General features: G+C 36.0%; 1 protein-coding gene across 2 annotated transcripts in view; it reads left to right on the top strand.

Annotated features, from left to right (window-relative positions):
- LOC150083962 (unc-112-related protein-like) overlaps positions 1–20,798 on the top strand; it is a 114,202-nt gene extending 93,404 nt beyond the window's left edge. The window contains exons 10-14 of one of the 2 annotated variants that reach the window (XM_090375840.1): positions 1,948–2,054; positions 5,860–6,075; positions 6,675–6,677; positions 10,998–11,144; positions 19,850–20,798. In XM_090375840.1, the coding sequence (XP_090231966.1) occupies positions 1,948–2,054; positions 5,860–6,075; positions 6,675–6,677; positions 10,998–11,144; positions 19,850–20,140 (764 nt within the window). In that variant the 3' untranslated portion in view covers positions 20,141–20,798. The remainder of the gene's footprint in view (positions 1–1,947; positions 2,055–5,859; positions 6,076–6,674; positions 6,678–10,997; positions 11,145–19,849) is intronic. The other variant, XM_090375839.1, reaches the window with a different exon arrangement.
- Positions 20,799–23,480: the final 2,682 nt, after the last annotated feature.

Below are 23,480 nucleotides of genomic sequence, written 5' to 3'. Positions count from 1 at the left end.
AAAACAAAGATACATTACAAAAATACAGTAATTATGAAGGTATAATACAATTTCTGTGTTATCTTTTTTTATTACTGCACTTTTGTAATGCATCTATGTTTTAACAAAACTATGTACTATTAAAATGCTTGTACTCAATTCTACTTGGAATTGCATCCTATATTTTTTTTTTTTTTTTTTTATGAAAAGGCCAAACATATAGTACTTAGTGCTTAGTACCATGCATGAGCTGAAGGTTGAGAAGATGAAAGAAGACTGTTATCAACATTTCTGTAGATTGTAATTTTCAGGAAATGTGTGAAATGGGAGAGGTTATTCCAGAAAAAGAAAATTGAAGGAATAAATGAGGAAGAAAAGTTAGTTTTTCTGTGAGTTTGAATTGAATGGTAAAGGGATGCTGACTGGTTGCAGCATGTTTTTGGACTGGTTTGGAATGGGGGATTATAGTCAAGTCAAAAGAACAGTGCCCATGGGTGTACCTATAGAATAGGAGTTGGCGGTTAATAGATTTCTCCATTACTTTAGAATTAGTAGAAGTGGATTGAATGGGACAATAATTGGGCAGGAGGGATTTGTCACCCTTTATAGGAACTAGCTGGATGTGAGCAAATTTCCAAGTAGAAAAATAAAACACCTGTGGAATAAGGAAGTGTAAAAAGGTAACACAGAAAAAAGCATAAGTTATGGGGCACAGGTGAAAACAGTTGTGTATTTCATTAAATGTACACTGAGTTGTTGCATTAGAAACACTGTAGGAATGGTCTGTTATGCTGGTGAAGGCTCAAAGTCAGGAATGGCTGATATAAGGTTGTGGTTTACACACATGGTTTTTGTGTGTAAACTAATTACCATGTGGTTTACACACATGGTTTTTGAGCATCTGCAAAGGAGACTGGGTCGGTGTCAAGGCCTTTCCAACTTCAAATGTGGAATGATTGCAGGGCAATACATGCAGGTACCAGTATCTCAACAACGGCCAACATGGTTAAGTGCTCCCATTCTGTGGTGTCATGAATCTACCATGACTGGTTCAACAGCTGTTGAAAAACTAGCCATAGGTTGCACGTGGGACAGTCACATAGGGCTGACAGTCTTGGTGAACACTGTGTCTCATAACACAGCATTGATGCATCACAGTGGCTCAGCTAACCATCCAGTAAAGTGTAGGAATAGCAAGACCAGTATTCAAATGGACTAAGCATGGACATTAACTCGTACAGGCAATGGCAGTTGATGGCCATCACAAGTATCCATGCTCACTGCAAGACGCCTAAGAAATTGTGCCTTGCATGGTCATGTCAGCATCAATACTGGACCACTGACATATGGAAATCTCTCACCTAGACTGATGAATCTCATTTCCAACTCTATTGTGCTAATAGATGTATCCACATTTGGAGAAAGAAACTTGAGACTGTGGAACCTGAATGCACTCTTGGTGTTCAGTGGACTGGAGGCAGTGGTGTTAGGGTTTGGGGCTGTTTTCATGGCATACTCTAGATCCTTTGATCACTGTTAATCTGCAGCTTACTGGAAACACCTGCCTTTATCACACAGAACACCCTTCAACACCTTGTGGAGTCTATGCAAAGGTACGTATGGGCTGTTTTACAGGGTTGTCCCACGAGCATTAAATAGGTGTTGCTAATGCAAAGCCAAGTGTGTGTGTGTGCACGTGCGTGTGTGTGTGTGTGTGTGTGAGTTAGTTAGTTAGTTATTAATTTTTCCAAATAATTACTTGGTGGCTACATGAAACACATCTCAAGTTTATAGGAATAAGTGTATGGGAAAATATTTCATGTTACTCATTCATATTACCGCTGATTTCTTTTTCTATAAGCATAGAGGTCTGCTTGTAGTATTAAATTTATAATGTTCTACTCTTAGTACGCTTAAATTGATTTGTAATTTGAATTGGTTTAATATTTAAAAATCTTTTGTATACAGGTTGTGAATTAACTCCAGATGTTAATATTGCACAAGGAAAGTATGGAATCAGGTTGGAGGTTCCTAGTCATGATGGAATGACAGAATACTGCATCAGATGTGAATCTGTAAGTTTCATTAAACTTTTCACTCACACAATGAAATAAGCATTTTCTTAATTAATAAATGTATATATAACAATTCACTGTTCATTGCATCTATGTTATTCTTTTTATGTTAGGTAATATAAAAATCAATACCTTATTGAATGACAAGGCAAACTTTTGTTTTGAATATATATATGTGTATATACAAGGGATGATCATTTAATTCACATTAATCATTTCCTCAAAATACTTTCCCTTGAACTTTACATACTTTCACCACCATCATGCCCGCACATTAAATGCTTCTTGCAAGCCAGGGATAAGGAGGTGATTATTCCCTTGTATAAGGCAATGGTCAGGCCACACCTAGAGTACTGTATACAGGCCTGGAGGCCTCATTTCAGGAAGGATGTAGAGCTGCTGGAACGAGTACAGAGAAGGGCAACTAGATTGGTGAATGGGACAAAGGGGTTCTCTTACGAAGAAAGGCTTAAGTTTTGCAAATTACAGTGTCTGGAAACTAGGCACCAGCGGGGTGATCTGATAGAGGTGTACAAAGCCTTGAATGGTTTGAGCATGCTCAATGCTGATGGGATTCTTCCTCTAGCTCAGAAAAATCACCTGAGAGGGCATAAATTCAAATTGAGGAAAGACAGATGTAGGATAGATGTGCGGAAATTTGCCTTTAGCCAGCGGGTGGTTGGTGGGTGGAACAGACTTCCATCCCTTGTCGTGGAAGTTGATAGCCTAAATAAGTTTAAGGCTCAGCTGGACAGGTATTTCGAACGAACAGAGGGGTGAAGTGGAAGTGGTTATTTTTATTTATTTATGTTACTTTTTTTTTTTTTTTTTTTTTTTTTTTTGGCTGATGCTGCATAAGCTTGCTTTCTTGCATCAAATGCCTCTACTAATGCTAATGCTAATGCCATTTTTCGAAAGACTGTGAAGGCTTCCATTGTGGCTCTGTGAGCATCACTGTGTCAGATGCAAAACGCTTGCCTTTCGGTTCTTTCTTCAGATATGGAAACAGAAAGAAACCACATGGGGCTAAGTCCAGTGAATAAGGGGGAGGGGGTGGCAGAACCTCAGCACCTATGGCAGTGATCACTGCCTGCACAATATTAGCCGTATGGGGCCTGGCATTGACTTGATGTAAAAACCACTTCACACCAGAATATGGCCTTCCTACCATGACACTCATTACCATATGCTTCAGTCATCTCTTTAACTGTTTCCGATGCATTTAAGTCTTACACAATAATGAATCACATATTAGTATGTCCAACATGATACTTGCTTCAAAACTATTGTCAGTGACATGCAGCTAAAAAAACTGTCTTCATGCAACACTAGCTGGCATGCGCACACAGAGTCTGCTCAGTAGCAGTCAGGGAGAGTCCCTGTAACGGCACTTATGGAAAGTTTGCATGATAAACATAAAACCAGTCTGAGAATTAAATGATCACCGTGTGTGTGTGTGTGTGTGTGTGTGTGTGTGTGTGTGTGTGTGTGTGTGTGTGTGTGTGTGTGTGTGTGTGTGTGTGTGTGTGTGTGTGTGTGTGAGTGAGTGAGTGAGTGAGTGAGTGAGTGAGTGAGAACCTTCTTTATTGACAAAACAAAAATAAAAAAGAGCCATACTTCAAAACAAATTTTAAAAAATCGATTTCCAAAGTGCTAAAATTATCAAATAAAATTCAAGGCAATTACATAAAGAATTCTGCTCATGACATCCTTCCTGCACTAGATTAACAAACCAAGAAGAAAATACATATTTCTAATCATTTAACAAGTCTTAGTGAGGTATTCCTTTTCTACTTTGAATCAACATACTACAGAACTGTGTCCACATTAAGGTCATTTACTAAGCTGACTCCAGTATCAGGAAGTAGGAGTCTGTTTTCTTAAGATTCCTAAGATTATTTAAGAGTAAGCTGTAGGGAAGTCCTCCCTGCAAGGTAGCACCAGCAAGGAACTCCATCAATAACACCAGCAATGTGACTAGATAGTCAGGAAACTAATTTCATCTTCCATCTGATTTGAACTGGCAGAGGTTTCAAGTTATCACAAAACCTTGAAAATGATGGGCGCAGCTTTAATTTGAAAAAAATTGAAACCTAAACTATTTTAAATTTAAAAACTTGCAGGAAAGTACAGGTTGTAGAACGGATTTTGATTGATTCAGAACACCATATGAATAATAAATAAGTGTCCATTTATACTCTGGATAGCCAAGGCCAGAGGAGTTTACAACTTCATTGTAACTGTTTTATTGCAGCCAACATAACAGCATGGAGCTAATGACGGGCTGTGCACTTTTTTGTGGCAATGTGCAGGCTTGATCTCACAATGTGAAAATTTGCAAAGGTACATGAAACTCCAGGACCAAAGCCAACCCAGGAAGGAAGCATAAAAAAAAATTCAGCAAAATAGAGAAAATAATATTTCAGAATAGTTGACTAATCAGAAACCAATATGAGATTACTTTTAGGCAACCAAAATATGTGGAATAGGGTAATCTTAATTTAACACAGTGCAACCTAAAAGACAACTTTGCGTCGAATACCATTCTAGAAATCTTACCAGTTCTACAAAATTAATAGAATTGGGACCAACAGCAGATATCCTTTAAAGAATTTAAAATTGCCTTCAACGGCATTTCAGTAACTTTAACATTTAAAAGGGAAAAAAATTATGATAAATCATGGATCCATTACAATCATGCAAAAAAAATTGGCAAAACGTTTTCTTCATCTGATTTATTGATATTATATTTTGTTTTAGTTTCAAACAGAAATGAAACAAAGTAAGGGTGCTTCTTAGGGTAAAAAAAAATTATTCCCCCCCTTCTGAGTGACTTGCTGAAAACCAGAAGAAAGATCCTAGGAAATGTTCCTCCAGTTATCATTGGGATTTGAATCCTTGAACTTTTCTACTTAACAGAAACATCATTAATTGCTCTACAAGCCACAGCTATCCATTAATGGTTAGCCAAATTTTAAAATGTGCCACAATTCGTCAATTTTAAAATGTGCCACAATTTGTCATTTATCTAGAAGTGGTACACCTTTTACTAAGAATGGGACACTTTTTTATACTAAACAAAAAAAAGTTCCCTGTGTTTTCAGAGAACCCTAAGAAATTGACTTATCCATTGAACTAAAAATTGCTTATAGAGCAGCTTGCAATTTTTAGAGAAGCTTGATTCTTGTTTCTGTATAAATCACATTGTTAGAGGTAAATCAGTGAATTACTTAGTTGATAAAGATTTTTGCACCAAAGCAATTGAGGTTAGCTGACCGGGCTAGCTGGGTGGGTAAAGTATCTGCCTAGCAACCCGAAGGTCGCAGGTTCGAATCCCGCCTCGGGCTTGGATCAAAGTACTGAAAAAAAACCTTGGGAGGTGCATTATGGCCACAGAAGCCGATGCGCCAACAACTACCAAAAAAAAAAAAAAATTGAGGCTAGGTAAGTATATTGTGTCCATAAATTACATATATTCTATGGTTGATTTTCCTGGATTTTCTTGCTGGTTGGTATAATTACCGAAATTGTATAATGCTCTCCAGATTTTTTTGGAAATTTTTTCCAGTTCACAATAAAGCTTTCTATTCTTTCTCTTTTAAGAAAAGAACTTTTTTAAACATGTTTTCTCTCTTCATTTAATACCTTAGTTTTATTTTACAAGATTTTCTAAGCTAAAATACAATAACCCAGAATTAGTTGGAAATATAGTCTACATATTAAATGTGCATTCAGTATTTCATTGTATTATGTCATTAATAAGCAGATTATTTCTGGTTTAATTCATTTCATTTTGTTCTTCTAGGAAGAACAGTATGCTAAATGGATGGCAGCTTGTCGACTGGCAGCCAAAGGGAAAACAATGGCAGACAGCTCCTATGATCTAGAAGTAAAATCAATCAAGGATTTTCTCAGCATGCAGCGACCAGCTCCTGCACCAGTCATTAGCCCTTCCCAGATTGATATTAATCCCGATGACTTTATAGCTCCTCGCTTCCTGCGGAAACCAAAGGCCAAACAAGTACAAATACTTTTTTATTTTTTTAAGTTGTAATATCTGTATAGCAATTAGAACATTGTTCAAACTTCAGTCTGAATTCATTTTATTAGTTTCATGGATGTTATCCTTCACTTAATGGGTGGTGATTATGCAGAGATCTTTTGCTGTCCTCAAATTAGGTATCGGGATGTCCAAAACACAGTATGCATTGCCAAACCCTGTTTGTAATATGAAGTGAGGTTTTAACCAGCCAGGGCATAGTCATGAATGAAATATATGTGCAGATTTATGAAGATACAAGCACAGTTTTTAAACAATTCTTTTGAATAGGTAAAAAATTATATTTTGGTTCCTGTTGTAGAAATAGAAATAGGGCAGACTTAAATATATCTGTATTTATTTTTATAGTAGTGAGGGAAAAAAAAAATTGCTTTTTTTTTATTATTCTTATTTTCAAAAATATTGGCCAAAAGATGCAAGGAATCCAGAACAAAAAAAAAAAAAAAAAAAAAAAACCTATAACTATATCTACTCTAAAACATGCTCATCTTTCCAGAAGCTACTCTGATCCAGCTGCTCCTTAAATTTCATTAGATTGTCAACCTTAACTGCCCAGAGAGGCAGTTATTGCAGTGGTTAACAACATGCTAATGAAAGAAATCTACTGAGATTTACTTAATTAGTTTGTATTTATGCCATCTTGTTTTTGTTCCATTTCACTGTGAAAATTCTGTCATTCATTTTTCCCTCTTCTCCATTTCCTATGCTTGGTTTCCAAGCTCTGTAATCCATATCAAATAAGTCTTTGGAATCTTTTAAGGAGCTCAATATCTTTCTTCAGATGTGGGCATAGGCCTAACACAAAATTCCAAGTGCAGCCTCACCACTGGCTTGTACAAGAGAACTATAACTTCCTCCCTAGATGAAAATATATAATAAATTACTAAGGCACTATGTGCCCAAGTCTCTCTCCTCACTTATACCCTTCAGCTCTAGGGTTATTCTCAGATGTAGAACCGTATTTGGTAGAATTAAAATATAACTGCCATTTTGCTGACTTGCATTGTTAGCCACACTCCCGACCTTCATATTATCTGAAAATTTCAACATTATACCCTATCATTAAAGAAAATCAGAAATAAGAGTGACCCTGGCAGTGAACCTTGAATGAGCTCTGCTTAATAATCCTCTGCCTCCTTTCCTAAATCCATCTCAGAACCTTGCCTGTAATTTCAGTATGCTCCAACTTATATAGCAACCCCAGTGTGAGAAGTTGCTCTTTTACTTCTTCCAGAATAAAGAAAGCCATGTGATCTTGGTAGAGTTATCATTATAAATGTAAAAGGAGGAATACAGCAGACAAGGGAACATTAGATCCTGAATCCTTAATGATAGACTATGAGAAAGGAAGTACCATTGCTTCCTCTAAAATATACCCGAATACAGCTATAACCGGCTGTTTGTTTCATATGGCAAAAAAACATTTACTGCAAAATCATTGATATCGGACAAAAGTTGCGCTGTCAAATAGATGCCGAATTTAACATGAAAATTAAATGCATTACAGTGCTAGCATTTCTTCCAGTTAGCGACATTATTGGTGGCTTTATCGAGCTGACACATGACAATGATTTGCCCCAAGGGTTGGTTTCTTATTTTGAAACTCTGCCTCTTTCTCCTCATTGGAAGAGAAAGAGGCCGAGGGCCTCAAAGACGCAGAGTTGAACCCACATTTCCCATAGATCTTTGGAACATCTATCAACGGACATGTGACAATATGGTAAGAACGAACCACAGTGTAGAAGGCTTTCACAATGCAGTACAAAGCTCAGTTACAAATATGCATCCTAGTATTTGGAAACTGATACCTCTCTTAATGAAGGAAGAAATTTTAGCGAAAAAGAAAAAGTGTGATGCCGAAAGCGGAGACGTATCAACAAGCAAAAAATGTATAATACTACGAACAAAAGACTTCAAAGACAAGTGCTTAGGTACGATCCACAAAATAAAATCTGTTATTTGCGCAGTATTGCCAGGAATTTTCGCACATTTTAAATGTATTCAAATATTTTGGATTTTAATTTTTTGCAATAAAGTCTTTTTTTTTTAATTTTGTTATTAATTTTTCATGTTTTGTTATTAATTTTTCATGTTTTGTTATGTCCTTTTTAATGTCCCTCTTTTATTTTTCATTATTTTTATCTTTTACAGCAAAATTGCCTTACGGCGAAAATACCTAGAACCATTTTTTGTATTTTAATCTGTATGTGTGAGATTTTTTAAACAATAAAAACATTTGTTTGAAATTACCATGTCAGATGGATTAATTTAGAAAAATAACACAAAGGTATATTTTTCAACAATCTTTATTAACAATCAAATCTCCATGAGTCCACCATTATTTTCTGATAAGCAATCCAGACAGAGGCAGCTGTGTTCACTACTCTTGACAGATTGAGTCATTCAAATCCAAAAGAGTTGAAGAGAAATCTCTCTAAACACAATGTTTCAGATATCCCTACAACAAAAAATCTGCTGGAGTTAGGTCAGACAATCTTTCAGGCCAGGGTTTGAGGAAAATGGCAACTGTGGTGATAATGCTGTTTGACATTATCACCATCCTGCATACAAATTATGCTTCCATATAAACCACATTCATTAATCTCTGGGATAATTTTGGTCTACGTAGGCTAAGATATCATCTGTCATCAGTTGTTCAAGTTTCAAATAAAGAGGGAACAATAATAGCATGTGCCATAGATCCACACCATATTGAAATCTTCAATGGATGGGATGATTCCTCAATGTGCACATAAATGTTTCTCTAGCTTAAAATTGATAATTTAAAAATTTGTCAAATAAAAAAAGAGAGAGAAATGTCTCGAGGCCTTCTTGTTTGAGAAAAACCATATTAAATATTGTGAGACATCTATCAAGGTAAAAATGTGCTTCATCTATCTGTCAGATGTTAAATAACTATTCTGGATCCTGCACAACTTTGATAGTCTTAGATGCAGATGTTTGATTTTATAGGAAAACAGGTGGAGGCCTACCTTTAAGGCTTTACATTCCATGCTACAAGGAATACCAGTAAAACTGGCAAGCAGTATATAATCTCAACAAATCTGATTGGGCATTTTGCTGTTTCACCTCATCAGTTCTTAGAATAACTTTTTAATGATGCTGTAGGAGTCAGGCAGCTTTCTCCAAGCCATACAATATTTAATATGGTCTTTCTCAAAGGATGCCTTGATAAGTGATTTACAGTTTTTACACAATGTTTTAAAATGAACATTTACTGGACTTTGGTTACTTAAATTAGGGCTACGGTTTCAAGATTTTTTTTGTCTTGATGAAGAATGAGGTTATGACAAGCATTCAGATTGTTCCTTTGAAGAGATGGGACATCAGCAGCAGCCAAATTCCTCTTCTTACTTTTTCTCAGATATTTCTATTCTTCAATATGCAGTCATTGTTTTATTCATTTTATTTTCTCTAAGTTTTCAGTTGGTGACAGCTTTAGCTGTCTTAGAGACATTATCTCACTGGCATTCCAGAGTTTTCACTTGTGAAAATTTTTGTTCTTGGTTTTTTTAATATACAGGGTGTCCAGAAAAAAATGTATACACACTCTTTATCAGCCCATAACTCAGTAAACTTTTTTCTTTTTCAGTTGCAAGTTGGTGGTAATAATGGAGAAGACCAGACTTACATTTGAACAGTGGAAATTTGTGTTGAAGTAGTATTGGAAGTCAGAAAATGTCAACGAAGTCCAGAGACAGTTTAGGAGTGAATTACCACACTGAACCACCAATGCATCTCACAATTTCGAAACGGATGGCACTGTGCAAAATGTACACAGGCAACGATCAGGAAGACCTCACACATACACGAGAGCACAAGAGGTGTTGGAACTTTTCCGACAAACACCAAGGAAATCTGTCCAACAAGCTGCTTGTGAAACAGCAATCCCTAAATCCAGGCATAACATTTTGAAGTGTGCAAAGTGGAAAAGCTACATTCGTGAGCTATTTGAGGATGATGATGACTTATTTTCAACATGATGAGAAACCTCCCCATTTTCATCGCAATATTAGGGCTTATCCGGATGAAAATTTCCCAGATGGATTGGACGAAGAGGCAGTGTTCAGTTTCCTCTGCATTCTCCAGATCTAACGACAGTGAACTTTTATTTATGGGGATACCTCAAAGATAAAGTTTATGCCACAAAACCAGCAACAATAACTGAATTATGGCAAGTTATTGAAGCAGAATGTGCAGCAATATCAAGAGATATCTTAGGTGATGTATGCACTTCAGTTTCTCAACGATGTCAACAATGCTTGTATGAGAATGGAGAACAATTTGAACACTTCTGTTAATGCACATTTTTTTCTATTTTTTATTTAATTATAAAATAGAATTTATGAAAATAAACATAGAAGTTATTAACAATCAAAGTGTGTATACATTTTTTCTGGACACCCTATATATATATATATATATATATATATATATATTCATGTAAACCTGCAGAGAAAGGCATATGGATTCACTGGCTTTTTAGAACTTTCTCTTCTTTTAAAATCATTCTTTCTACAAATTTTTCAAGCCATATTTTTGTTTGGTTGGTGTTGACAGAATATTGTATGTAAACACTCAGTTTTTCAGTCCCAGAGTCATTTCATTTTATAAGAAACACAAAAGCTTAATTTTTTTATTGGAAGGAATAAATTGCTTAGCCACTGGTAGTCATGTTTCAAACAACTGTTTTTATTGTTTAAAAAATCCAACATATGCCGAATACAATTTTTTTTGATATGAAATAAGTTATTAATTTTTAAAAATATGAAAAGACTTTATAACCATCCTGTACATGAATAACACATATGTATTGATTGAAAAATCCCAGTATAAAGCATATTTGTTTTTTATAATTACAGATAATTCAAAGGGTGTTAGAAGCTCATGCTAATGTTAAAGATCTAAACCTGCTTGAAGCCAAGTTACATTATATCAAGGCCTGGCAAGCACTTCCTGAATTTGGAATCTCACTATTTATTGTGAGATTTGTTGGAAGCAAAAAGGATGTAAGTTTCACTTTTTAGCCACTTATGTTAAAATACTTCATTAACTACCTAAATTGATAGGAGATGTCAGATGTTTATCAAGCTCTAACAGAGAGCTAAATGATTTTGTAATAACTGTGAGATGAAAGTGGAAGAGAAGTTGAACATAAGAAAGGCACCTGAGGTTGATGGGATCTGTCTAGTTATATTAAGGGAGACAGCAAAGGAAGTAAGCAAACTCTTAGCTATAATTATGAGAGCATTTTTGGATTCAGGGGAGGGCCTAAGGAATGGAGATGTGCAAGTAATTACAGACCTGTTAGTTTAACTTCTATTAAATCAATAATAAAATGAAAAATCAAAATTAAAAATTTCCACCGTGGCCTGTTTCCTAATTTCAGAAATAAAATAAATTTTATACTCTAATCACATTCATCTGATTAAAGCACAATTAGCATACTGATATTGCTGAGATGCACTGGCACTTCAGAAGTGAAAATGTTAATAATGTACCTCGGCTTGCATGCATCTCCTTTTATTGAAACATATTTAAAACTTCTTGTACTAAACGCTATCCAGTATTTACCTTCATGGAAGTCCATGAAGGTAAATATGGTCTGATGTGGTCCAATGTGGTCTGAGTGATTGTATGCATCAAACAGTGATTCCTTAAACAGCTAAAGGAATTATTACAATTTGAAGAAAAAAAATTATAACCAACTACAGAAATATGCCACATATTACATAAATTGCACATTCAACCAAGACAAATATTTAGCAATAAATTTCATCTATTGCTGACAAACTTTCCAACAGAAAAAAATTTGCCATTATGGTGAATAATGTTTGGGAAATAGCTTTTAAAGAGAATCAAATCTACCAGAAACTCTTAAAATCCTACTTTTAGGAATGTGCCTGCAAACAGCCTTCCAAATATTAACAGAATCTTGACCAACACAAATATTAAAATTTTGATCTTTTATTTTTTATTATTTGATCTTTTATTTTTCATTATTTGATTTTTTTATTTTGATATAATTTAATATATTGAAAATTTTTGATCTTAATGAACTGAATATCTAGTGAAAATTACTAATCAGTCAAGTTTTATAAACAGTATATGGTATAAATGGCCAAAATTTTGGCTCACTTCACAAGCCCACATTTTACAAAAAAAGCATGAGGCTGAAGGCCAGATTTTCGAAACATACAAAATAACAGAATATCAGTGTTGGTGCTCTCTTATTTTGTATGTTTATAGAATCTGGGGAGTAACTTTATTCTTGTTATTTTATTATGAAAGGGACTGGAATATCCAAAGCATGTTGAATAGAACCTGCATGTGTGTGCCTGCACGAGTGTACGTTTGCAGGTTGGTCTGTATGTTTTTAACTTGAAAAGTGCAAGGTGACTCATGGGGAAAACCCTATACCTTCCAACTGAGATCAGCTGACTGCAGTCACAATTGAGGAGGCCTAGAGAATTCCTCCATTCACTGGTAGGTTTTGATCCCAGATCTCTCCAAACAAGTGAGATCCTACTCTACTGTCACAAGAGTAGAAAGGCACAATATATTATTGAGATAAGCCATGAATTAAAGAAGCATATCATATAATGGGATGATAAAAATGGCATAGAATCAAAGCGTGTGCAGGTGCCTTGCACTTAGTTGTAGCAAGGGGATGGTGTTACTAGTGTTTAAGCACATATCAAGTTGACAGTATGGCATAAATAGTGGTCCTCTCAGCTAAGGTGGGGTGAAATATTTGATCTCACATGGGGCAAAATTGGCACGTGGTCCTTGCCTTGTTTAGAAGTAAAAATTAAATTATTTGATCAACTCTCAGGCATCTTTCAAATCATAAAATGTGAGAAATATTAGATTAGTAAGAATATTCTTACATTGTATGCCGGAAAAATATTGGCTATCAGTAATATGGCACAATAATTTCATTATGATGCATAAAACAAAATAATTTGGTTATTGCTGTTTACATTGACATTTGCAATTGATTGTGACATCTGGAAGATCGTTGATTTCCAGGGGTCCTGGACTAATGCTATTTGTATACACCACCAATAATCATCACTTTAGTTGTATGATAAGCTGTATAAGCTATATTATAGAAAGAACACAATTTTGCATTTCAAAAAATTCTCAAAAGTTAGTTAATGATGAAAGAATGGCTGAATTTGTGTAAGAGCACCACACTAGAATTAGCTATAACTAAGACTACATTGCCATGCATAATGTGACTCATTCTAGTAGATTCCTTACAAAGAAACATTCTACAACTAGCTAGGAAATGGAATGTCATCATTAATTGGCTTCAGAGAATTTTCTGAAATATGGAATTGTGTTCTTCTTTCTACTGTTTATAGTCATCATTTTGTTGAAAATTGAGTATTTGGTTTGAAAATCATGTTTTAAAACTTTAGCAATACATTGTATGCTGTAATATATATTCAAATGAATAAAAAGTAAAATTTGATATACAGTTTAGCTTAGTATCACACAATAAAGTTGTTTCAGAAGCCGATGCGCCAACAACTACCAAAAAAAAAAAAACGATCAAGTTGTTTAATTGTGACAAAAGATCTCAACAAAATATATTATTTAATCCAACCCCCCACCTCCCATGTAAATTTTCCCTTGATTATGAGATCCTCTAACTCCAGCAGTACTCAGCCTGTTTTCACACTGCATATTGCTTCTGGTCTAAAAAATTGTTCTTTGGCTTACTTAACTGTAAAATATACAGGATCTTCTGGATATAAAATATTTATATATACTTGTGGGTGATTCCCAGCCCTTCTTGAAGGTGACCACTAATCAGCGGGTAAAAGTACATTGGAAATGCCTTGACCAAATAATACCGGAATATGCAAACCTACACATCATAAATTCTTTAAGTACTGCATTTTGTTATCACTTGAATTAAAGCAGCAATTCTCAACCACTGTTTATTTTTATAAGTTGAGCAGCCTTTTATAATAACTTTTGCTATAATGTACATTATAGCAAAAGTTCGGAAATATTTGTCCCCTAACATTCTCATTGTTTCAAGTTTGCGCTTTATTTGGAATAAATGTATCAATAAATTTAAATATTTGAGATCATTTTCATATTTTGGGACTACCTTTAATTTAATTTCTGAGATTGCAAGATCTTTGCAACAAAATAAATATGTCATTATGTAAAAAAAAAAAAAAAAAGTCTGTTCACACTCTACAACCATATAAGATGATATTCAAGCAAAGGTTGTTGCTGCATTAACTAGAAAGCTATTAGCTATCTTAATTATTTTAACAATACTATATTTTTAATTTGGTCTTATGTTTTCTTATATCTAATGAATGACAAATTTAACTGCTTTTGTGGGTAACACAGTTGGTAGAATTGCCACCCTTGCCACATCATGTAGAAAAGACTCATGTCCGAGTACCGTCAATAATGTGAGGAGTTTTTTATGGGGCTTTTTTTTCACATGGCTGAGTTAGTTGGTCTCGGTGAGGGTAGCATGATTTTTTTCTCCCAGAAATTTGGGTTTTTCATGCAGAAAGCAGAAAATCGAACATAGAACCATGCAATTTACAGACAATATACGTAAAGCAATATGGCCTTAGTTGCTGATGCTCCTAAAACCCTATTACAACAACAAATTTAACTTGCAAATTGAGCATGTCTGTGTTTTACTATACGGGGTCATCGAAAAAGGTGCCTGTGATTTCCCTTTTAATTATCTTCAGAAATATTTGATCGATTGCTGTGATCGTAGCAGTAAACAGTGTAGTAACTCACTAAGTTTTATTTGTCACCTAAACAATGTATATATATGGCACCTCCGTAGCCAGGTGGGAAGGAGTAGCAGTGCTTAACACATGCTTCTTGATTAGACCGGGGTTCGATCCCGTCACCACCAAATACGGAGGATGTGGAAAGGTCAGGGAATGACTACTGCATATTTCCGAAGCAATATGGCCTTAGTTGCTAATGCTCCTAAAAACCAAATAACAAACAACCTCAACAATGACCTTGGCTACGCCGTGAGTGTGTGCTGGATGACTCCTACACGCACCACCTGAGTCAGTGTCAGTAAGATGGCCATGCAACGGAAAACACAGTGTGTGTTGGTGTACCACAACACACACACACACACACAGTGTGTGTTGTGGCACGCTGAATTTCAATACCGACATACATTGGTATTGACGTTGCATTGTTATAACAGATTTAAATTCAGTGTAGCACAACACACTGCACTTTCTGTTGCACAGCCATCTTACTGACACTGACTGAGGCAGTGGGCGTAGGAGTCATTCTAGACACGCTCATGGAGGCGCCTCCGTAGCCAGGTGGGAAGGAGCAGCAGTGCATAGCACACGCTTCTTGATTAGACCGGGGTTCGAGCCCGTCACCACCAAATACGGAGGATGCGGAAAGGTCATTCAGGGAATGACCACCGCATATCCCGGAGCAATATGGCCTTAGTTGCTAATGCTCCTAAAAACCAAATAACAACAACAACACGCTCATGGCGCAGCCAAGGTCATTGTTGATGTGTCAAATAAAACTTAGTGAGTTACCACACTGTTTGCTGCTACGATCACAGCAATCGCTCAAATATTTTTGAAGATAATTGAAAGGGAAATCACGGACACTTTTCAATGACCCTGTATTATATCTCAAACTGTCTTTTAATTGATACGGATCAATAAAAAGACATATTGGCAAACGTGGACAGACTTACGTTGGGTCTTTTTTGGTTTTTTTTTTTTTTTTTTTTTGTTTATGTTATATATTACAATTATATTAGAAAAGATCTAAACCTCCCAAGCACTTCCTAATTCATTTCACAAATATATGTGGTCTCAATTCTAATCTCAACGATGTCCATTTCCACTTGCAGTCTGCCAAACCCCATGTACTTTTTCTGACAGAATCTCAGTTATCGGTTGATTCAACTACTGCTCATCTCAGATGCCCAAATTATTCGCTGTATGATTCCTTTCGCCTCAAAGGTGGTACTTGTGCATATGTCCGTTCTGATATTCCCTGTCAGAGACTTGGCAATTTGGAATCTCCTCTCTTTGACTTCTCTGGCTTAAAATCCTCTACCTCATTTTGTCAAATTCAAAAAAAATTGTTGTCTCTACCGTTCTCCCAACTCCACTAATCACTTGGAGCTCTTTGACATCCTCTCTTTGCAACTTGACTTTCTCCAGTCCAACTTTCCTAACAGTGAGGTAATTTTCCTTGGTGATTTTAATGTTCACAACTCCAGATGGCATCAGTTTTCTAGTCACACCGACCCAGCAGGTCGAGATGCTGAGGCTTTTGCAATTACTAATGACCTAGCACAGATTGTTCATTTACCGACAAGAATACCGGACAATCCTAATCATACAGCCAATACGCTTGATCTTTTTCTTACAAACAACCCTTCTAAGTACACGGTTGAAGTGAGAGGTCCTTTAGGCACTTCAGATCACAACTTGGTGATTGTCTCTTCTCCAATGGAACTGTTTGGCATTACAAGAATGCAAAATGGGATGACCTGCGAGACTTCTTTTCTTCTTTTCCTTGGTTGGATTACTGTTTCAAAACTTCTGATGTCAACGTTTGCTCAGATCGTGTCAGTGAAATTATTCTTGCAGGAATGGAATCCTTTATCCCACACTCCACTTCAAAATCTTGTCCTTTATCTAAACCTTGGTTTTCCAATAAATGTGCTAAGGCTGTTCAAGAGAAGAATGTTGCATATCGTAATTGGCTTGTTTCTAATTCTTCAGTTTCATTTTCTGCCTACACCAAAGCTCGCAACAATTGCAAAGCAGTTATTAATCAGTCCAAACTAGAGTTTGAACAGGCTAAGAGTAGAAAACTTGCTTCTTGCCCTAATGGTAGCCGAGCATTCTGGTCTCTTGCCAAAGCTATTGGCCGCAACTTTTGCCCATCTCTGCTCCCACCTCTGTCTAAACCAGATGCTTCTGTTGTCACTTTAGCCAAGAATAAAGCTGACCTGCTAGCATCCCATTTTTCTTCCAGCTCATGTATTAATGATCTTGGTAAAACACCTCCCACCATTCCCAACACGCTCCATTCAATGCCTCCTGTGGTCTTCCGTCAAAAGGATATCAGAAGGATTGTGATGAATCTTGATGCTAAGAAAGCTCCAGGTCCTGAACTTACTCCTATTCTTTGCCGCCTTTTTTCACTTTCTTATTCCAAAGATGTTTTTCCTTCTGCTTGAAAATTTGCTCATATCCAGCCAGTTCCTAAAAAGGGTGACAAATCCCTCCCATCCAATTATCGTCCCATTACAATTACTTCTACTCTTTCTAAAGTAATGGAGAAATCAAATAACCGACAACTCTTAAACTACCTAGAAACCTTCCATCTGATCAAAGATCGCCAGTATAGATTCCGTCAGTGTCGATCCACTGGTGATATTCTGGCTTATGTTACCCATTTATGGACTAATTCAATGGAAAGGTTCGGTGAAACACAAGTAGTTGCTCTTGACATCTCAAAGGCTTTTGATCATGTTTGGCATAAAGGTCTTCTAAACAAGCTTCCATCTTATGGTTTGCCAACTGTTTTTAGTAATTGGTTATCCAGTTTTCTCTCTGATCGCTCACTGAGGGTGATGGTAGATGGCTCTCTGTCTTCTAACTTCTCCACTAATGCTGGTGTCCCCCGAGGTTCAGTTCTTTCCCCCACTCTTTTCCTCTTGTATATTAATGATCTTCCATTGACTGGAAATCCTATCCATTGTTTTGCCGATGATAGCACATTGCATTCAACTTTCCATTTTGAGAAACCTTGTCCTGCTCAATCAGCTTCAACTTCTCGAAAATCTGCTACCAATTCCTTAAATGCCGATCTTCAGGTATTTCTCCAGTGGGGCAAAGACAACTTAGTTGATTTCAACCCTTCTAAAACTCAGTCTTGTCTTATATCTCGCAAAAAGATTCTTCTGCTCCTATATCTTTAGTGACACTCCGATTTCTAGGCAAAATGATATATCTCTTTTGGGGATTACCCTGACTTCTAATCTCTCTTGGCACAAGCACATTACAAATATTGCTTCCTCTGCATCTAAAAAACTTGGTTCTCTCTTTCGCTCTCGGTATTACTTTTCTTCCAAACAGCTGCTCACTCTGTATAAATCGCAAATCCGCCCTGCCATGGAATATTGTTCCCACATCTGGGGGTGGTGCCCCCAAAACCTCTTGATTCCATTCAGAAGAGGGCAGTTAGGTTAATTTATGACTAGTCTCTAACAGAGTCTCTCCGCTCGCTGTCTCATAGATGTTCTGTTTCTGCTGCATGCCTTTTCTACAGATACTTCCATGAGCATTGTTCTTCTGAATTGGCTTCTATAATTCCCGCTCTCTCTCTCTCTCTCTCTCTCTCTCTCTCTCTCTCTCTCTCTCTCAAAACAGTCCAAACACGTGCTGCCACCAGCCAACATCCATTTACTGTCCAACTTCAAACCCACAGAACCATCTTTTCATCTTCCTCATTTATTCATTCAACTGCCGTTTTCTGGAACAACCTTCCTCCATACGTATTTCCTGAAAATTACAATCTACAGAAGTGTTGACAAGTCCATTGTCAACAAATATCTTCTTTCGCCTTCTCCAACCCAAGCACAGTACTAAGTACTATAGGTTCTAATACCTCTCGTGTTTGGGGTTCACATAAAAAAAAAAAAAAAAAATTATATTAGATACACACATTAATTTGTATATATACAGGGGTTTCTGTAAATGATGTTTCCGATTTTGATATTTTTTATTCAGAATTACTTCAAGCTACACTCATGAAATACCTACCAACTAAAAGATCAATTCAATAAGTTTTATTGAAATTGGCACTCGACTGCCAGTTTTGCATTCTGCCCGCTATGCAGCACTACATTTACTAGAATGGCAAAGGGCCGGAGAAAGTGTTCCGTGTGTTAGCATTTCATGAAACAGAATCTGTTGTTACAGTGCAACGACAGTTTCGATGAAAGTACGGGAAGGCTCCTCAGAGTAAACCATCTATTCATGCTTGGTACAAGCATTTTGTTACCAAGGGCTGTGTGTAAACACAAAGTGCCATGTCTTTCAATCCACGGACAAAGTGAAGTGGTTTGACTTCTGTTGCAACTTCCCCAAAAAACTGGCTGACGATAATACATTTCTGAACAAGGTGGTCTTCAATGATGAGGTGAACCTCCACCTGTTGGGATGAGGGAATGCAGGAGCTGAGGGCACAGATTACAGAGGACTTTGGTAAAACTGATCGCGAAATGAAGCACATCATGTGGCAGGAGATTGAATATCACTATGATTTCGCTCGAGTTACTCATGGTGCCCACATTTTGCCAATGACTTTATGTACCTTCATAAAACTTATTGAATTGATCTTTCAGCTGGTATGTGTGTCATGAGTGTAGTTGGAAGTAATTCTGAATAAAAAAAAATATATATCAAAATTGGAACATCATTTATGGACACTCTGTATACTTTTTTATAAGAACAAACTGGATCAAGTAAGGAGGAATTGTCCGAATAGCACAAAGGTCTTTATGTGGTTGGTATTAATTACTGACATGCAGTTTTGATATCCTAAATAATCAGAGGTGTATTAAATATGACTTTCATTTTAACCATCTTATATTTGCCTTTTTTCACATTATTAATTCTGTTTAATTATATTGTACTGATTGCAGGAACTACTTGGAGTAGCATTTAATCGTATCATGCGCATGGAGCTAAACACTGGAGATCACATAAAGACCTGGAGGTACAACACTATGAAAGCATGGAATGTAAACTGGGAGGTAAAACAAGTGATGATACAATTTGAAGAAGATAACGTTGCTTTTAGTTGTCTCACTGCTGACTGCAAAGTGGTTCACGAATTTGTTGGAGGCTACATATTTCTCTCAATGCGCTCTAAGGACCAGAATCAAACTCTTAATGACGAACTCTTTTATAAACTTACTGGTGGTTGGGTTTGAGCAACAGTGTATATTTTATGTGCATCAACTGTTACCTTGTAAAAATGGGAAACTAAATATATTAAATTATAACTTGAATATCCAGTGACCAGAAGAGAGAGAGAGAGAGAAGGAGGGAGGGATGTTTCTGAGAACCTGTTTAACAACAACTTAAACTTTTATCTGTTTTGTTGTTGCAGTATGATATATTGTTTCTTTATGCTTGATTTATATTTTTATAGTCATAGTTAATGTTAAATTTTCTCAAACCAAACACAACACAAGGAAACACAGATGACTGTAACAACTAATTTCCCTACTCTCGAATAAAAACATTAATGGCTGGAGTTAAGAGATCTGGAGTAAGCCTTAAAATAGGTGAGCGATACTAGTTCTGTTCCAAGTAAATGTTATTAAAAAAATGGTGTTTGTAGATTTTTCATTGGGGATTTAGCCATCATACTGATATTCTGAATACAACCCTGTGCATTTGTCGACTTATTGTATTTCTTTTTTATTGCACATTGTTTTTCTACAGGAGGAAACAATTATAGGCAAATGCATTTCACAGAAATTGGCCAAATAAAATGTATGTATTGATGAATTGTATGCAAAGTTATCACAAAATGAAGCATTTTAAATAGTATTAAAAAATACTATGAAAACCAGCTTCCTTTTCTTCCCCCTTCTCTTTTTTTTTTTTTTTTTTTTTACTGTTATGGTTTTGTGTGTCAGAATTTTAAGTAAGTTGCAACTTTGCAATTTTATGACTAAACAGTTTCTGTTTTGTGTAAAATATTTGTATAATTTTGCAATTTTGACAGTGCCTTTAATGACTATCTTACATATAGTTTGTTTTTTATTTAATCTAAGAATAGCTTATGGTTACTTCACATTGTGCTAAAACCATCTATATTTAATATGAAATACTTTGATGCATACATTGTCAAATGATATGGTTGTATATTTTGTTGTTTGTATATTGACATTTATTGATTGTGTGCGCTCTTAGATTTCTTAAATTACACTAGATCATGCATTTGTTAATTCTTCCTTATGAGGAGTTCATTCTTTTTGTCTTTGTATTTCTTATGCTTAGCATAAATAATTGTGTGAAACTTGGGATTATTGTAAATTCAGATTGTTCCTTGAAATTATCTGCATGCTACAAAGGTTGTACAAAAATTACTGAGTACTGAGCATAATTCTCTGTAGGAATGTGTTTTATTTGCTGTTTCAATACTTGGAAAAGTAGGCGTGGACATCCTTAATATCCCTGAATACAGTGAAATTGACTTTCTCTTGCACAGTAGAAACTTCTTTGGGCAAGAATTTTGGCAGTGCATTTTGTAGACTGCCTTCTTTTGCAAAATAATGTGGAAAATTCTGGTTGAGTGTCCAGCTTCAAGTATAGATTTCCATACATTTGTGTATTCAAATGTGGACAGTGCCAAAATATGCAGTCCTTTGCTAATAGTGAGTGTTATATTTGACTACTGTCAGTCCCTGTAAAATACACATTTTTATATCACAGAGTCACCAAGCAGAAGCAAACAGTGTATTGTCTAAAATTGTTGTCCTGGTGCAGCCTTTGTCATTGTTGTGCCAGTAAAACTGAAATCTAATCCGGTGTAAACTGTGTGTTTTTCTGATCAGTTTGCCTGTTTTTATGGACAAACAACCCAAGCTTCCAGGAGGGAAAATGCTTCTCTCACCTAAGACTAAATAACTTGGCTGAACTGTGAAAAAATCCCATAAAAGTTCCTCATGTCTCTGTTACTTCGTGCTCATGTCTGTCAGTCTCATAGCTATAAACTTGTCTGGCTCTACATGGTCATCCTGGAATGTAAGTGTAAAAGTTATTTTTTATTTTCACTTGTTTTCTGTGGTCAGCCCAAGGAGTCACACCCTTAGCATGTCACTAGACTTGGTTCTGTAGAGTAAATTTACAGTGTTGAATAATTGGTTGGATTTATCTATAGGGAGGTGGAAAATTCCTAAGTTTCCTGGTAAGAGAAGCCATGCAACCACTGCGAGAGACCAGTTAACAGCCATTTGTAAAAACTGTAGCAGAGATTCCTTTAACCAGTTTCCTTCAGATCTGTACCTTTTGTGTTTTTCCCCCCCTAAAGCATGATTATTTTGTTAGTATATATATCATTTATTTATTACTTGCCATCTCCAGGTAACAAACACTTATATGACACCACGCACACAACTACCATCAACTATCATTGTCTTGCACCATCTCCTTTGTGGCTTGAATCTTTTTCGTGATGCTTTATTTTTTTTCAATGTGTTTAGCACGAGGGGGAAGGTTTAAGTATATAAAGTGCCTTAAAGACTTGTGCCATTAACCAGTGCCTCAAAATCTGAGAGTGATGCTAATTATCTAGCCTGTTATTTCACAAACCTTAAACCTACCATTAGTGTATGGCACCTGTCATGCTTAGGTCAGTGACTTTTTGCAACAGCATAAAATTAAGGATTAAAAGTAGCACATTTGTCGACTATGAGGGTTGTTATAATGTATAATAAAATGGTAGGTTATGGCAAACAGCCATTTTAAGGCAAAAAGTGAGGCAGATACTTTTATTATAGCCATTCTATATATATATATATATATATATATATATATATATATATAGTTGATAGCTAATACCAAAAAATCATAAAGATAGTTTTACAATCCATTGAAATCTTATTGAAGGTTTGCAGGAGTTGCACATGATATGGGAATTTAATAATCCATTTATAACTTAGTCTGTACCACACCGAGATAAATACATTATGTTCCTTATCTATAGAACATAACGTATTTCTAGTGATATCCTCTACTCTTTGTCAGGATCATAAAAATATAAAAAAATGAGAGCAGGAAGCCTGCAGTGTAATTGTAATGCAGTCGTGCATTGAAAAATTATATGCGTAATCACGTGGAGCTATAATAGTCTTGTGCTTTAAGACACAGAGATTGGTCATATTTCTCACTTTTTTTTTTTTTTTTTCGCTGTGATATTTATTATTAAAAAAATTCATAACCTAAATTGCTATGCCAATGACTTTTAGCCTCAAATATTTCTCATTGAATTCCCCCCCACACCCCACCCCCGAGGCGCCTCCGTAGCCAGGTGGGAAGGAGCAGTAGTGCGTAGCACACGCTTCTTGATTAGACCGGGGTTCGAGCCCGTCACCACCAAATACGGAAGATGCGGAAAGATCAGGGAATGACCACCGCATATTCCCGGAGCAATATGGCCTTAGTTGCTAATGCTCCTAAAAACCAAATAACAAACGAATCCTCCCCCCCTCTGGTCAGTAGTTCTACAAGCACCATCTGAAATATCATATTCATAGCTGC

Source organism: Mastigoproctus giganteus, chromosome 6 (genome assembly GCF_048544385.1).
Source record: "Mastigoproctus giganteus isolate SK-2022 chromosome 6, ASM4854438v1, whole genome shotgun sequence".
Classification (NCBI taxonomy): Eukaryota; Metazoa; Arthropoda; class Arachnida; order Uropygi; family Thelyphonidae; genus Mastigoproctus; species Mastigoproctus giganteus.
This window is presented reverse-complemented; position numbering and strand designations above follow the sequence as displayed.